Consider the following 16,251-nt stretch of genomic DNA (forward strand, 5'->3'; position numbering starts at 1 on the left):
GTAGAAATACTATCTTAGTTAAAAACATTTGCATAAATGTATAATCTGACTCCAAAACTGCAGCAAAAAGTCTTAGTTAGATACAAACACATAAATGTAAAGATATGAAATATCTTCAACTTTTGTGTACCATAGTACATACCACTGTTTGGGAACATACAGCACAATTTCTAACTCATGCATAGACATCACAGTGTCACACTTTTATCATTTCAATATCGTGAATGTCAAACAGTCATGTTTCCTCTTAGGAAACATCAGTCTTGAGACAAATATTTTGTCTGGTTCCATTCATCAGCATGAGCTGAGTGACGCTTGCCTCCTTTGTCATGAATGTCCAAAGCAAGCAAAGATGTTCTGCTTTCCTGATGTGTCACTTAATGTCCACCACTGAATATTTTGATAATCCAAGCTCAGGATCTGTTTTGAGATTGGTTTGATGTCCCGCTTCCTGGACAGGCTTGGATACTTCCTCATGCGGTGGAGCTGGTGCTTGTGATTTAGCCAAAAGGTAGCCTGAGCAACACAGAGAGGATTAGATTGAAATGTGAGGTAGCAATCATTATAGATAGTAAAAAGATATTCATGCACATTATGAAGTGCTCAGTGTACCTCCTGTATCCTCCTGTATATTGTCTGCTTCATAATAATAATCTACTGACCGTGCTTTGATTCGATCCAGCGCAGAAAAGGCAGGCTTTTTGTTGCAACAGCAAATATAATTCCTGCAGACAGTAGGGCAATTATCACCGCGAACCACACTGTATCTGTAAGAATGTATAAGAGATACATTTTTGAAATATTAAGATGAACACCCACTGGAGAAATGGTTCAAGTATTTCCATGTCTTTGTTACTACAAGTGTTAGCAGTAGCGTACTTTACCTCTGGGTGATTTTTGGGGTGTCCAGAGTGTGGTGAGGATGTCATGTTTTAAGGCTAGAGTGAAGAAACAAAAAAAAAAACAACAAAAAAAAGATCAGTTCAGCGCAGACACATTTAAGAGTTCAATGGAAATTTGAAACTGTTCATGGTTCAGATTAGTCAGACGGTTTACTCACTTATTTTTAACACTGAACATTTTTCAGTTGCACTTGGCAACATATTTTGAACGTAGTGAGTAATTCAACAAAGAACATGGAGCTGCTGAAGTGGCAGATAACCAAACAGTGTAAATCTGCACACCGCCTCTGACAGCTGAATCTACTAACTTTTAAAGTCATGTTAACATATTTCTATTGGTTATCCAGCAGATGCTAAGCAACATAAGGATTCATTTGGAGTCATGTTTTGTGTTCCTCACTCTCCTTTAAGCTCTGTTTTGTTCTCCTCCAAATCCTCGGGAAAAAAATCTGACTCTCCAGCAGCTAAATGCTCCACTCTGTTCACCAGCTAGTCAGGCAGTGCTACTCTTTAGTGCTGGGCGGGTAACACAGGGCTATAGCTGCCTGCTCATGGTGAAAATAATAACTTCAATAATGTTGATGAAAATGGAAAGAGTAAACCAAAACAATATAGTTACAGGCTACAAAACCAAAGTCATGAACTGAAAAACAGTAAAATATGCTCTGGAGAGCTGAGGGAACTGAGCCAGGTAATGGTCTCTGTGGGTTTGTCACCCTGAGCGACTGCTTTTACATACACATAGTCATTTGAGTCAGTGTTGAAAATGTTGGTTAGGGCAGCTTTAGAATAAACTGTTCAGTGAAGAATTCCTGGCATAGCACGATCAGCGCTGTGACTCATGAAAAATTCTGGTGATCAACAGCAGGCTGTCATTTAATGTACAACACTTACTTAATATACTCAAATCAAGTTATTTAATGAATAACACCAGCCAAAATTCATGTTCTTCTGCCCTCCAGTGGTGATTGGTTGGACTTATACATACTGCTGTCAGTTACCTGCAGTCATGGGTGGAAATGACCACACAAGAAACAATTTATGGTAGCATGGTTGCTTTAGAGGTGACCTTAATTTCATCCTGGTGTTAAGATCATTTCCCAGTCTTTTCCATATTCTGTGTACTATATACTAGCTGTCAGGTGTCAGCATGCAAAACCAAAAAGCCATTCAACTTGTGTAAACACTGTAATGCACAAAGTCTATTTTAACAGAAATGCGTCTATTTTGGTTGATCGTGCAGGGAAGAAGTATCCTACCTGTGCTGAATGGAGCGAGGGTGGGTCTGATGGTGGTTGGTATCAGCAAACACTGTTTGCAAGGTTGGTTTTTGCATTCGTATCCAGCTTTACATCTGCACACAGCGTCGTGAGTGGCATTACAACGTGACTGATACTCCATGTTTGCTGTAATAAGAAAAAGAAAGGTTGACATTAAAAGATCAAGTCTAGTCATAATTCTGTGTTAGTGTGTGTTAACGAGCACCAACAAGGGTTGTCTTTAAAGTATGACACAAATCAGAAAATGAAAAATGACTCACAAACAATGCATGGCAGGTAATGATTCAGGTTTGAAGTCATAAGACACTCTGTTCTTCAGAGACAGCTGTTATTTCTCAGTGAAAGCACTATTTCACTCTCATGAAAGTTTCTTTCTTACCACTGCTTTAGCATGTTAAATTGACAAAGAGGAAACTACTTAAATGACCCCAAAGAGCCCTCATAGTCATCACAAAATATTTGTTTTAACAGGCAATCCAGCACAGTTTACACCACTAAAACAATAACAATCATATTTATAGTTGCTGTTTGTGTCATTTACGGTCATAATTCAGAGAGAACTTAAGATCTTAGTAGTTAAATGTTGAACATGAACTGACGTGACTGCATATGTAGATTGTCTACAGCTAAAACTGAATTATTATCTAAAACATGGACACATTTTGTGGGATGTAATTACATCATTACTACTTTCTTATCGAGAGTACAGTCATACCTTGGCTGCAACCCAATTGCTGTTTCCTGATGCTGACAACAAATTGTCTTCACAAGAACAATTTAAATTTAATAGTCACTAACAGATTACGAACAATTTTGCAGGTGAGCAATGCATACATGTTTTTGCTGGTCCTTCTCTCTGGAGATCACATTTCACCGCAAAGCAGTGATTCCGAATCTTTAAGAGCTGGCAAAGACTCTTAAGCAAGGGTTCTCTTGCAGGGTTGGGATGGTGGGTTGTTACTCCACTCACATTTTAACTCTGCTGTCCCACAGTTATTGATTATAGTAAAATGAAAAGTCTTCAGATTTCTTTTATTCTAAGATGCCGACATTGGATGACCATAGGATATGCATGTAAATGAAATAGACAGAAAAGTATAAAGGCTATGGATGACCGATTCAGAGCAGTAAACGACTGAAGGGGATTTGAGAACTTATCTATGAAGATTCTCTCATCCAAGAGGCATCCAAGAAGCTTCTTCTGTTCTTCTTCAGAACTGAAGAAGCTTCTTGGATGAGAAGCGAAATGTCGTCTACAAAACTTCACATCTGGTTGCCTGATGGAACTCTCCAACCTTGATTTGAGAGAACTTGCACATCCAAAATCTTTGGTAACACGCTGGTGAAGACCAGGAGGGCGCTATAACTACACAAATACTGTTTAGTACTATTGTAATACAAAGAGTGCGAAATTTTTGTGTGGGTTGAATCATTTCCACTTAAATTCATTTCCATAGCCGTTATTTGGCTCAAAGACCCTGCTTGTGTATTAGAAATGTTTGACATTTTGCACACCCACCTTCACCCCCCAAATTCTACAGAAACTGTCAAAGAGGTCAGCATGTAATGGTAACTATGTTTGCAGCTCCACTACAACAGTGGACTGAAATATGCCAACACTATTACTGTAACATACTACTATACTGTAGTACTGTAATATGTAAATAAAACCTGCATGTGAAGTGCAATAAGATGCTGTGAAACTAAAGCATTTGTGTACTTCAAATTGGGGTGAATCACATACTTTCTCTCAGTTCTATGTTTTCTTTCTTCTACGTTTTCCACAGTGACATTTAAAAATAAGCATAACAGTCTGTTTTGCTCACCTGTTGCAGGGCAGAGGCCTGAGTAATAACATAGGATATGACATTTATGTCTGGTGCTCTTTCCGATGTTTACCACTTTTCAGTGTTTTTCTTTTTTTTCCACTGACATGACAATGGTCTACTTTTTGAACCTCCCCCTGTCTTTACCTCTATTGGTGGGCTGTGCTGCTGATACTGATGCATTCACTGTGTTGATACAATCATCTCCTGCAGAATCCCACAATAATAACCACCTGAGCTGCTTCACAGACCCCATCCCCTCCTTCTCTTTAATCTCTCTCTGACTGTATCCCACCACGGCGCACAGTATGGGAAATCCCCTTGCATATGTGATCTTAGTTTTGTAAGGGCAAACTTCTCTGAAATTATGATCTACAGGCAGAGTTGAGTAATAACTAGCAGCCCCTCTTCTCTTAGGTTTTGTCATGCAGCTGGACAAAATAAGTCTAAAGTATTGGTCACAACTACAAAGAAATGGTGAATCACTTGTGCACTGTGTTCAAAAGACAGAATCACAGACATCATGCACACTCACACAGAGAAAACAACAATGTTTCACAGGGGCCTGAAATGACAAATATTTTTATAGTAATGTTTAAGTAAAGATATGACCACATGTCATCTACTGCTCTGTATTTCAGCTCAAATGTTTGAGATTTCTTGCTTTTTTTCTTCAATCTGCATATATAATAATGATACAGTCTAATAATCATATTTACATAATGTGTCCTGGATTGTGATACACATGTTATCACAGAGCAAGGCGGGTTCAAATCTCCAGTGTGACCAAGAATTCAATAAAGCAGTGGCTGTATAATTATATGGCATGATAGAATCATATATCAGTAATCGGTATCATGTAAATCAGAGTATCAGGTCTCACACATACTTAGCACCTCACCCCAACACAAAAAACTGTGAAATTACTCACGTTTGTCACAATTTTCACAATGATTGCAGGTCATCTCCATGTTGTAGGTATCACTGTACAGATTATCTGAGCATGGGTCACAGCGAATTTTACATCTTTCTAAACGCCGCACCATATGACTACCTGGAACAGACACAGTAACTTACAGTTATAACCTGTCAACATTGAAAATGTAGCATCTAACAAGGCGAGGAGAAGTAAATGTACCTGGTGCGCACTTCTCACAGCAAACCTCGGGGAGTGTCTGTGTCCAGGCATATTGTGTGTCATTGCACTGTATGGAAAGCACAGACTGGAAATACAGAATGCACAGAAAAGTAAAAGCAAAATAGTGTGGTTGCATCTGGGAAGAAGAGCACAAAGAAGAGCATGAAGAACAAGAAGAGGAAGAGGAGGAGGAGGGGAATGGACAGAAGCAACAAAGGAACAGGTCAGATATATTCACATGCTAACAAACACTGAGTGAAACAGCTTGTGGCTCCACAGTTTGCTTGCACAATAAGACACAAAATTACTGACAAAGAAAATCATCCCTGTCTTACTAATACAAGCTTTTTGCTAACTTTATATCTTACTGCGAATGAAATTACAAGAACATTAATGTATAAATCTACAAACATTCAACATGACGGGACTCTTTCATTTGACTGCCTTAATATGTCTTAACTTACCATGGATGAGAAGGCGAGACAAGATGTAACCTGGGACCCTCTGAATGCGAGACTGAACAGGAGACCAGAAGTATGTCAGGGGTTTATTCATAAAATGTCAGTGATGACTCATAGTGAAAGCCTTTTGCCGGTGCCTTTGAAATCTCTCTGCCCCACTGTCTTCATTTCTCTGTCTCTTTTTGCGACCCCCTGGCTCTGTTCGAAAACATGCCCTCCTTCAGCCTCCACTTTTTTCCACAGACGCCATCTCTCTCGTTTCATACAAACTTTTTTTGCTGCAAAACAATTTAATAATTTCTCTGTCTTTCTTTTGCACCTGCCTCCCTTCTCTCTGTCTCAGGCTGATGAAGTGAAAATACCATATGCCACTCATTTAACTCCAAGCCACTCTGTTGCTCTTACAGAAAGCCATTGACAAGATAAACATTATTCCAAGAAATGACATTATGTTGATGATGCTGCTCTGTACCTTTGTGAAACACAGGAGTGAGCAAGAGGGCATTTCTCTTAACAATACCTAATTCAAAGATAAGATAAACTTCCTTGTTGATGAAGTGATATTAGTCATTTTATCATGAATGTCAAAAATTAAAATAGATAAAGTACTGTGTGAATGATCTGATATGTTTGCCTTCAGATGAAGACATGAGCAGCATATTAGAAAGTGCAAGATGAATGCATGATTTGATTCGTTATGTTTTCAATAGTTCAGGGTAATTTATGTTTGAATGACTCTGAATTGCACTGCCTATGTGTGGTAGCTGAGATAATTGTCTGTGTTGTCCACTGTGGCTTCAACTGATGAGAGTAAAATGCTGCACAGAGAATGCAGGGGAAATTCTTCCTTTTACACTCTAGAAACTCTGTAAAGGTTTCAAAAATTTTCTTGTGTGGTAACCAGCTAATTTGTATCTGTGTGGAGCTATTTCCTAAACATTTTCCTTGACTGCCAGTGTTTCTATTTCTTTTCTTTTTTTTAATTTTCAATTTCAACAGTTTCCCTTTCAGCAACATCCTAATCTTACAGTGAAGCAAACACTGTCTCAACTCTCAACAACCCTGTCATTTTTTTCTTCAACAGAAACCAGGCCACAACACGTGACCTCCTGTCAACTGTGAAAGGGGCCTGAAGTTGACATAGCAGCTTCAGAAAGGGGCTGTCTCTGAGGCCCAGTGCGTGTGCTGACAAAGTACAGAGATGACTGGAAGACATGACTGAGCATCAAAATCACTCTGAACTGACTTAGAGCAAACCTGGTCATGCTTATCTTGAGGTTTCAGTATTAGGCTGCTTGACTGTAAGGATGTGTATGTTCGATTAGAACTTCTGAGGAATCTTTGCCAGGAACATGTCAATAGTGTGGTGTGAACTATATTTTACTTGGTTTGTAACACAAAATCTACTTGCAGAATGGGCTGTTAAGACATCACAGATGGCCTCACAGGCTGTTTGAAACACATGCAGCGTGACTGTTTACACGTGCATATATGAGAGGACCCGCTTAAAGTGTGTGTCCCACATGTGATGGTGTAGCTAATTCATGTACGTGTCACACATAATGAGAGGAAAACAGAGAGAAGGAACAAGAGGGGAGATACGAAGGATGTGGTTTTTCTGAGGAAGCACTTGTCTTGCTCTGCTGATTGAGCTCTTTCATGTACTGTGCCAGCCCAGTCACGTGAGGCGTCATACTGCTGGCCTGCTGAATGAAGCACAAGCTGGTAGAAGGTTATTATTCTCTTTAATTATGGTGTTCATAATTACAGCGCATTGTCTCCATGAGGGCCTACTCTGTATGGAAATGTACCTAAACTGAAGACAAATTTCAACTATGACTGCAAAACACTTTACTTTTTTAAACTCATTGGTTTAAAGTGATAATAGTCAGGGATTTAACAGACCAAACCTGCGGTACACATTAAATATTTGTTTCAGAGTACATTAAATAAAATGACCCAGAGTGAATACCTTAAAATGTCCTTTATGTGACATCGCGCATTTTGAAATAAATTAACATTTGAGATTAGGTTTCAGGTTTGTATTAAAATGAGATTAAGGAATATACAAGAGATTATTTAAGGTCATGTTGAAAAATAAGGCAATATTGACGTGTCTCTTCTGATTTTAAGCCTGGTTTAGCGTCCATTAAAGAGAAATGTGTGGAAATGCAAAGGGGGTGGCAGGTCTGACAGGTCGGCTGATTACATGGATTTAAGTGTGTGTGTGAGAGAGCCAAAGCCTGTCTCGCAATTCCTTGAAATGACGCAGCTATTTCCCGTTTGAGTCCGCCCCCGCACGAGCTCAGCAGACTCGGGCAGCGACCGGCGCTACTTGGCTTTCTGTAAAATAAATAAGTTATGTGAAACTATATGTTGCTGTCGATTACATGGACCTTATGTAAAGAGAAAAGTCAAGAGTTTTTGTTCAGGTAAGTGACTGTAAAATTCCTCTGCATGTCACTTTGTAGGAAGAGAAGATTATTATCAGGCGAGTGCGGCTGCGGTGGGCGTAATGTGATGGCAAATCGAAACCAGGGGAACAAGAAACAAAAACAGTAAAATATTGAGTGTTTTCATTTATCTTTTAAGCAACGTTATCTGTAAAGTACGGTGGGGAGTCTTGAGGTTTAGTTTTAAAAGTTTTAAAGTCACTTTAAATTAAGTATAATCTCAGCGTTTCAGTTAAACCGGGAAGTGTGTGTGTGTGTGTGTGTGTGTGTATGTGTATGTGCTGCTAAACAAGTGGCGCAGAAATACGTGCTTTGTTGTTTATGTTTATTGATAGGTAAGCCTACAGTGTTATTAATATTCAGCTTCAGTACTTCTAGCATTAAACCCAAATTAGATGCAGTAGCTTTTTTTATCCATACAGTAAATTAATTATGTTTCACAACCTACACCCAACCACCCGAACTTGCAGACAGTTTTATCTGTATATCATCTGCATGAAAACCACCTCTGAAACTATTTCTTTATGCTAATGTAGTTCCTAGAAAACCTTTCTGGCAAATTTATCGATTACCCTGATTGATAACTGGGACACGTGGGCAGGTCCAAGGGTGGGGTTAAGGTTGGACTGGCCCACTAAGGTAGTAAATGGAGTTTGGATGAAAAAAATCCATTAAACCATGCATACTAGTACCTCAGTGAATAATTCGCTTCGTGAATAAAAGCCTCAGTAGTTTGAGTCGAGTCAGTAAACTCTGTGGGTGGATTCCAACATCTTGACACAGTTCAGCTTATTTACATTCTGGAAGAGAGATGAAGGATTGAGAGAGAACTTTGCTGTTCTTGGATCATGACTACTATAGGAAGGTACAGTATTTTTAAATATGCCCTGAGGATAGTGCCTGAATAAAGAATGTGTTGTTATATTTTGGAATAGTTTACCTTACTTTGAGCCGTTGGTGGTGCTTGATGATGATGATGATCTATGATATTCATCGTAGATGCATGATTGTACATAATCTGGTGGCAATAAATCCAGTGTTTGTAGTTTATAGTTTAAGGAACAGCTGAATGATCGGCTGTTGTCGCTGTCTTGTTGAGTGGTGCCTACATTTGGCTTTTAACCTATGACAGTCACACAGATGAGTTACGCAAGACATTGTTCGACAGAAGGTGGAGTCAGTAATATAATTCATTATACCTGTGATTTCTCGCACTACTACACTGCATGTGTTATACGGATTTTTCTCCTTTCAGGTGGCCTCAGATGGATTGAGTTAAACCTGTGAGATAATGGAGCGAGGCATGCACAGAGGAAGATGGAATAAAAAAGCCCCAGTTGCCACAATACTGCTCCTTATGGTAAGAAAAAGTACTTTGAAATGGCATGAATATATGGAAAAACTACCCTTTGATAAACGATAACGCTTTCCTTTCTTCATCCATTGTACATTCTATGTTGCAGTGCATGTTCATCCCCAATTTGACATTGCTACAACCTTTGCCGGCAGAGACGTGTCCCCATGGGGACTATCTCACTGACGAGGGAATCTGTTGCAACAAGTGTTCTCCAGGTACTGCATGGCCTCGTGCACAACCACACACGATCCACAGGCTCCTTATTGGAAATATTACACAAGCAAGATATTTCCTCCTACAAATAATCCATTTCACCAAGTCTTATACGTGTTAACATGTGATGCTGATGTTTTCTCAGGTTTTAAGATTGTAGAAAAGTGTCATGCTGCCGGTCAAAGAAGTAAATGCATACCCTGCCCCGCTGGACAATACACAAACCAGATGAACTACTCCCCCAACTGCAGAAGTTGCAAACAGTGCAAAAGTATAATAACCTCACCTTTTTTTTTTTTCCTAAATCACTTCCACCTCATTGATTTGCTATTGTTGTATCAGGTGATGGTTTGCTTGTTCAATTTTTCTCTCTTTTCAACTTTCCACAGCATCAAAGCATGAATTACAGGTATCACCATGTCAACAAAACCAGAACACTATATGTCGCTGTGAGGACGGTTATTACAAAATTAACATAGACTCAGTAATATCCGAGTGTCGCAGATGTCGGAAGTGTGGAAACAACGAAAAAGAAAAACAGAAATGTAAGTATTAAGACCTGATGCAATAAATAAAACAAATATTTTGTTATGTCCATGTAAAAGCCCTTTATTCAATACTTCTGGGGCTCATCAAGTATTTCCTCACTTCAATCCAAACAGAATTATTCTTGTTGTGTACAGGTACACCAGAGAAAGACACTGAATGTCAATGTACGGAGAACTACTACAGAGTAAACAACAAGTGTGAACAATGCAAAAAGTGAGTATCCTAAAATATAATGAACTTCAGGTACATGCAGTGTTCCCATCCTGCTGTTTGTGATGGTTTTATTTAAGGCTGGTAATGAGGAAGTTGGTTTGTTGAATTGAAACACTCACAACAAACGTCTGACTGTGTTATTCCATTTGTTGGCAACAGAAGAGAGAAGTTACGAGACACCAAAACTGGGTCGCTGACATTTTAACAAAAGTGTATTTGTTGACTCTATACCGCGTCATGGGCTTTTGTTTCATCCAGTGTATGTCCAGTTTCCCCCAAACGAGGAACTCTGAAATATCTGGATGAAAATCCCTTTCGTGATCCCACACTATGTATATTTATGAGTCTTTTCGACATTTGTGCCATACTGTTGACTTGAAACGGGATGAAAACTTGTTAAGTAAGTGGACAGACTCAGTTATAACAGATGAAAGGGAGAAAAGGAAGCGGGGCCGGAGGAACCGACTACTGATGTTTCCCATAATCCTTTGCTCCCCCCTTGTTCATAAAAAGAAATAACTTTCTATTAGTAATAATTGTGATAGATGATTGGTACCAATCTCCTGTGTAATGGAGAAGGTAAAACTGTTTTCTAAGTGTTGACATGCAGTTGTGTGTCACTGGTGCTAAAAAGCACACTGGCCAATGTGTTAATCTGTTCCTCCTTTTATGTGCTACTTCCTCTGCAATGTTGTGAAACTTCCTCTCTGTTCTTCACAGTTGTACTGCTGGGTGTGAACATCATTGTTCATCACTTCCTCCTCAGAATACAAGAGGTAAGCACTAAGCACTAGCAGAAATATGATTATCAGACCTCTATGGTTTCTGAAGTAGTTCTAGATTTGCTATAGGAACACCTTGTAATAGCCTACTAATAGCCAAAGATTCTGCTCTTTATTGCAGAAATGCTGAAACACAATGTCAGAAAGTGTTGAATGAATTTTGACTATGAATTATACAAGATCTGGTATTCTGTGGTTTCAAAATGATGTGTATGTGCAAAGAAATGCAGCTGGACTGTAGTGACAGGGGTCTCCAGGTACTGAAAACTAGGGATGGGCAATATGTTATTGTTTATGGTATCGTCAAAAGCGTTCCCCACGGTAAGAATCGGTCATCCCACGATAAAAACTATAAATTCCCACTGATGACGTATGTAAGTGCGCGACACACTCGCAGTCCAACACGTGTGAAATATTGACAACAATGGCAGAAGGCGGAGCAGATACGCCGGGCAGCGAGGAGCTCGATCTTGAACGGGGCTCCAGCTCCGTTATCAGGAACTGGTTTGGTTTTAAAAAGTCAATTTACCACGTGCAAGGTTTGCAAACAAATAGTGCATACAAAAGACAGTAACACGACTAATTTGTTGCACCACCTCAAACGCAAGCACAAACCGGAATACGACGATAGCCAGAAAATGCGCAAGGATGCAGAAGCAGCGTCAACTTCATCCAAAGAAACCATCAACTCAGACGAAACTTGCCGATGCACTTGCTCATTCCGAAAATCAGAGCAAACGGTGGAAAGAATTAACGGAGGCAGTTGTGATTTTTATAAGCTAAGTTATTTTTGCACTTTGCACTGTTTTTTAACTGCCTGTGTGCCAGAAAGTTTTAATATTAATATAATTTTTAATAAATAATAGATTCTGTTCTCACATTTCAGACTTGTTTGTTTGGTGTCACTCACTACATTTTTGCAGTACAGGTGTACTACTTGAACTTAATTGATGTAGTTTAGTAGCCTTTATTATTATTTTGGTGATAGATTTATAGTCATAAAGATTAGGCTGAATTGGTGTTTATTTATCGTTACCGTGATAAATACCAGAAATTATCAGGATAATTTTTTAGTCCATATCGCTCAGCCTTACTGAACACAAGGGTCAAATATTTCAAGCAAATTTTAAAAACAATTTCAGTTTCCTGTAGACATACTAGATATACACTTTAGAGACAAAAGTATCCAGACAGACCTCTTTATGGAGCTGTTTTTGAGGGGTTAGGTTTAGCCACTTACTTCGAGTGAAGGGAAATCTTAATGCTTCAGCATACCAAGACATTTTGGACAATGCTATGCTTCCAACTTTGTGGCAATAGTTTGGGGAAGGCCCTTTTCTATTCCAGCATGACTGTGCCCCAGTGCACAAAGCAACGTCCATAAAGGCATGGTTGGATGAGCTTGGTGTAATGCCACAGAGCCCTGACCTCAAACATGTTTGGGATGAACTGGAGATTGTGAGCCAGGCCTTTTCATCCAACATCAGTGCCTGACCTCACAAATGCTCTGAATGGGCAAAAAATCCCACAAAACAGTTCAAAGTCCCATGGAAAACCTTCCCAGAAAAGTGGAAGCTGTCACAGCTGTAAAGCTGTCTGTATATTTAGGGTGTTGGTGTAATGGTCAGGTATCCCAATACTTTTGTCTATATAGCATATTTGTCCATCACCTTAAACTAAAAGCATATATGAGGGAATCTGCAGGTCTTAAAATGTCTTAAAGCTGAGGTTGGTAATGTAGAAACCAACAGGAGTAAGTTACATTTTGAAAGTATCCAACTGACGAAAATACCATCTTTGTCCTTCCCCTCGTTGCTAAGAAAACAAACAACCTAACGTTATTGTGATGCACATAAACAACGATCGTTTTTTGTTACGGTTTAGCATTGCTTCTTGTTAAGCTCCTCCCTTTAGCAACACCTGACCACTGAGTAAAAGTTCCTACCTGTATTATAAGTGACCTGAAGGACAAAAGTAACACCTACTGGACCAACGTGGTGTCCTACATATGCTAAGCTTAGAAATGGCTCCTAATTGTATGTTAGGAGAACAATGATAATAATAATAATTAGTTTAATAACCAGCTAGAATTTATGGTGCTAATTGGCAATCACTTAAATCACTAGCAGACTAAATGCACACATTCCTCATTATAAAATGTTTTTGTGTCCGGTTTCAGGCCGTTGGGGGATGTTATACACTTGTGCACTAAAAGTGAGATTGCTGCAACAGCAACTTGAGTGTGGAGGAAGTTGTTCAATCCTATTTTCAGTCAGCAGCATGAGACCTGTACCTAACACTGTCACTACTTTTAGCCATAGCAGCAAGGAAGTGTGCATTTTAGCAAAAGTCCATCCATGTGCTGCCACTTATCTGTGAAGGAAAGGCTTGGTCAGATATTCAGTTATTTTTAGATTTTGCTTATTTGTAAAACAACAGAATGTAATGCAGACTGTCTAAAAACACTATTGTTTTTTTAATGTGTGTCCATCTTCATGTCTTGCTCCCTATGTGCTACTTCCCCTCATTATGAAGCTCCTGGTTATGGAAATGAGCATCTCATGAACATAACTGGTGGAGTAACTGCTGTGGCTTTGTTATTGTTGGTCCTGGGGGTTATCGTCACCTATACAATGACAAAATGGTCTACCAAGAGGAAGTTGCTGAAATTGTCCTCTCAGTCGTCTGACGTCTCCTCGGACCCATGTGAGGTACGCTGATCTGCCTGTGGTCATTTTATCTGCTGGACGAACGCCTGCCGTCAATAAAACTTGATTTATCCTTGTCCTTATAGCAAGTGCTGATACACGATGAGGAACCTTCAAACAACAACATTGTCAAGGCAGCTCCCCCACGCCCTGCGACTGAGTATGAGCAGCCGTCCAATCTGCCAGACTGTGTCCCCTTGGAAATCAAGAGTGAGTAGTATTTCCCATAGATTGAAAGTATGACTTTCGCAAGGATGGTGTTGTGGGATGGGGGATGGGGATTCGGGGTGGTAGTGGGATATGTGTGTGTTGGTGGTGCTGCTTTAATCTGCTCACCTTGCTTTTCCCTTCAGCAAATGCTCTTGACTGTTGGTGTATTTCATGTCTATCTTAACTATTTGTACTCTTATTTTATCTTGTGATTCTTATCTCTTCCCGCCAGTCCCTGACCTGATCTACACAGTGCTGGATCTGGTTCCCGTGTTGCAGGTGAAGCAGCTGGTGCGTTTTCTTGGCGTGAAGGACACCGATATCGAACAAGCAGAGCTGGATTACCGATCCTGCAAGGAGGCTCACTACCAGATGCTGAGGGTGTGGGCCGAGAGAGGGTCGCGGGCAGGTGGAATTCTGCACTGTCCCTTGCTGCAGGAGTTGTTGGACGAACTGAGAAAAATGCACCTGGGACAGGCAGCCGAGGAGCTGGAAACAAAGTACAACATTCAGTAGTTCTGCAAAGCGTGCCAAGTGGAAAAAAAAAAAAAGAACTTATGAAACCAAGTATTGTCCCTCATGGACGGCCGCAAGGCATACACATGAACACACTGCTATCACCAAAGCAGTTTCGTTCACATTCGCAGCAACCAGACGACTCTACCTCTCATCCTACCCATCATTCGCACAGATGACAGGGTGTAACTACTGAGAGCGACAGATGAAATGGTTCTGGGAGGGACAGTCACAGAAAGTATTATTTTGCACTGATAAATATTGCTTAAAATTTGTAAAGAACTTTTAGCAATGTAAATTTTCTCTTAATTTTGAAAAGATAAAAAATATTAAGTCAGTTTAGGGGGAACTGTGCTTATTTACTTTGTCGCACAGAGTTAGCTTTAGTTATACAAAACGGTTTGCCCGGCTTTGTACCAAGACTACCTGCACTTTCAAAGCTCACTAATCAACAAGTTACATTCTTGTGTACTTAATTTGTAGAGAAAGTGTGTTAAAGGCTACATTTTTTGGTATTTCTGGGAAATTCGGTGCTTGCACTATTTTTTGTGCTGGAGCAGTGAGCTTTAAAGGTGCAGTTAGGCATCATAGCTGTTTCCAGTCGTCATGCTGAACTCCAGTTTCCACAATCCAAACATGACAATGTGAATAAGTGTATTTCCCAAAAATTAAAGCTACTTCCTGAACATGGGGGAATAATTATCTTTATATTTTATACCAGAATGATCACTTTTTACTATGCAACATCCATTCGCGTGATTTGAGTTTTGCTGTCTGTATCATGATGCTTTTTATTGAACAGCATAATGTTTTATTCTTTGTGTCTATTCATCATTCAGTCTATTTAAGTCTTAGCCAATAGTTCTAATTGCAAACAGTTTGAAGTATTTGGAGCAGGAGGAAGTAACAAATCTAATGACTATTCAGCCTCCAAGTTAACTCGTAATGTTTTAGTAGGACTTCCTGGTTATACTATTTAAGAAGTTCTAATCTCCCCAATGGAAATTTTATGGGAGCAATAACAAAGCAGGGGAAGTTTGTAGTTCCTGCTTAATGTAGACCAAAACCCCTACTAAAACACCAGCTCTCACCATTTTTTTCAGCCCCTTCATGCAAGCATTATTCGTGACTGTTAAAACGGGACACGCCTTGTCTCAGTATGTTTCAGCCAAGCAACTTTTATAATACCAGTCCTGGCCTGCAACTTCTGATATGAATCAGTCACACTCGGGCACACTGAAGATGTGTCATTCCAAAACACTTTTGCCATAAATGAAACTGTATTACACAAACAGAGCCATTTATCAATGCTGAGTAACATATGTGTGCAACATATACCTGATTTTTAAATAAATATTTCTTTATTTACGTGTCTAAACTGTGTCATACATTTGTCTGCAGGCTCCAGTCAGCTGTTTTTAACACACTGAGAGAACATGTTTAAGTGTCATGTCTTTGCCCTTTTTGACCCTACCTGATCTTTTCATTTTTTTTCTAACCTGTAGCTACATTCTTCTGACTTGGCCACTTCCCTGTGTAACTCGCTTCTTCTTACGTGCAAGCACTGATGTTTTCCATTTTACTGAGCCATCAAACAACAGAATTTCATGGCTGATTACACCTCAGTGCCTCTCTTACGGTCA

General features: G+C 39.6%; 2 protein-coding genes across 5 annotated transcripts; one reads left to right on the top strand and one right to left on the bottom strand.

Moving 5' to 3' along the window:
• Positions 1–8: 8 nt before the first annotated feature.
• cd27 (CD27 molecule) lies at positions 9–9,177 on the bottom strand. Of its 3 annotated transcripts, none has more exons than XM_046399278.1 (9): positions 9,006–9,177; positions 8,753–8,860; positions 5,611–5,662; positions 5,147–5,282; positions 4,940–5,062; positions 2,162–2,308; positions 885–938; positions 663–767; positions 13–516 (listed from the first exon to the last, which is right to left on the bottom strand). In XM_046399278.1, the coding sequence occupies exons 3-9, from the start codon at positions 5,611–5,613 to the stop codon at positions 374–376; spliced, it is 711 nt and encodes a 236-aa protein (XP_046255234.1). In that variant the 5' UTR covers positions 5,614–5,662; positions 8,753–8,860; positions 9,006–9,177; the 3' UTR covers positions 13–373. The 3 variants fall into 3 exon arrangements, with proteins under 3 accessions (XP_046255235.1, XP_046255234.1, XP_046255233.1); XM_046399277.1 differs by having other exon boundaries at positions 9,001–9,177; XM_046399279.1 differs by lacking the exons at positions 8,753–8,860; positions 9,006–9,177 and having other exon boundaries at positions 9–516; positions 663–725; positions 5,611–7,747.
• tnfrsf1a (tumor necrosis factor receptor superfamily, member 1a) lies at positions 7,903–15,973 on the top strand. 2 transcript variants are annotated; one of them, XM_046399243.1, is made up of 10 exons: positions 7,903–8,039; positions 9,316–9,420; positions 9,524–9,632; positions 9,776–9,901; positions 10,020–10,175; positions 10,314–10,392; positions 11,113–11,168; positions 13,710–13,885; positions 13,969–14,092; positions 14,325–15,973. In XM_046399243.1, exons 2-10 carry the CDS (start codon positions 9,352–9,354, stop codon positions 14,606–14,608), a joined length of 1,179 nt encoding a protein of 392 aa, XP_046255199.1. In that variant the 5' UTR covers positions 7,903–8,039; positions 9,316–9,351; the 3' UTR covers positions 14,609–15,973. The 2 variants fall into 2 exon arrangements, with proteins under 2 accessions (XP_046255199.1, XP_046255200.1); XM_046399244.1 differs by lacking the exon at positions 7,903–8,039 and adding an exon at positions 8,774–8,925.
• The last annotated feature ends 278 nt before the right edge of the window (positions 15,974–16,251 follow it).

The sequence above is a fragment of the Scatophagus argus genome, chromosome 9 (genome assembly GCF_020382885.2).
Source record: "Scatophagus argus isolate fScaArg1 chromosome 9, fScaArg1.pri, whole genome shotgun sequence".
NCBI classification, from domain to species: Eukaryota; Metazoa; Chordata; class Actinopteri; family Scatophagidae; genus Scatophagus; species Scatophagus argus.

Bases quoted from the DNA above. Each gene is read 5' to 3' on its own strand.
- cd27 (XM_046399278.1), bottom strand. The intron at 5,063-5,146 runs GTACATTTACTT...TGTCTGTTCCAG, and splicing joins CTGTGAGAAGTGCGCACCAG to GTAGTCATATGGTGCGGCGT. The intron at 768-884 runs GTAAAGTACGCT...ACATTCTTACAG, and splicing joins ACCCCAAAAATCACCCAGAG to ATACAGTGTGGTTCGCGGTG.
- tnfrsf1a (XM_046399243.1), top strand. From the start codon at position 9,352: ATGGAGCGAGGCATGCACAGAGGAAGATGGAATAAAAAAGCCCCAGTT. The intron at 9,421-9,523 runs GTAAGAAAAAGT...TCTATGTTGCAG, and splicing joins CCACAATACTGCTCCTTATG to TGCATGTTCATCCCCAATTT. The intron at 13,886-13,968 runs GTACGCTGATCT...TTGTCCTTATAG, and splicing joins TCTCCTCGGACCCATGTGAG to CAAGTGCTGATACACGATGA.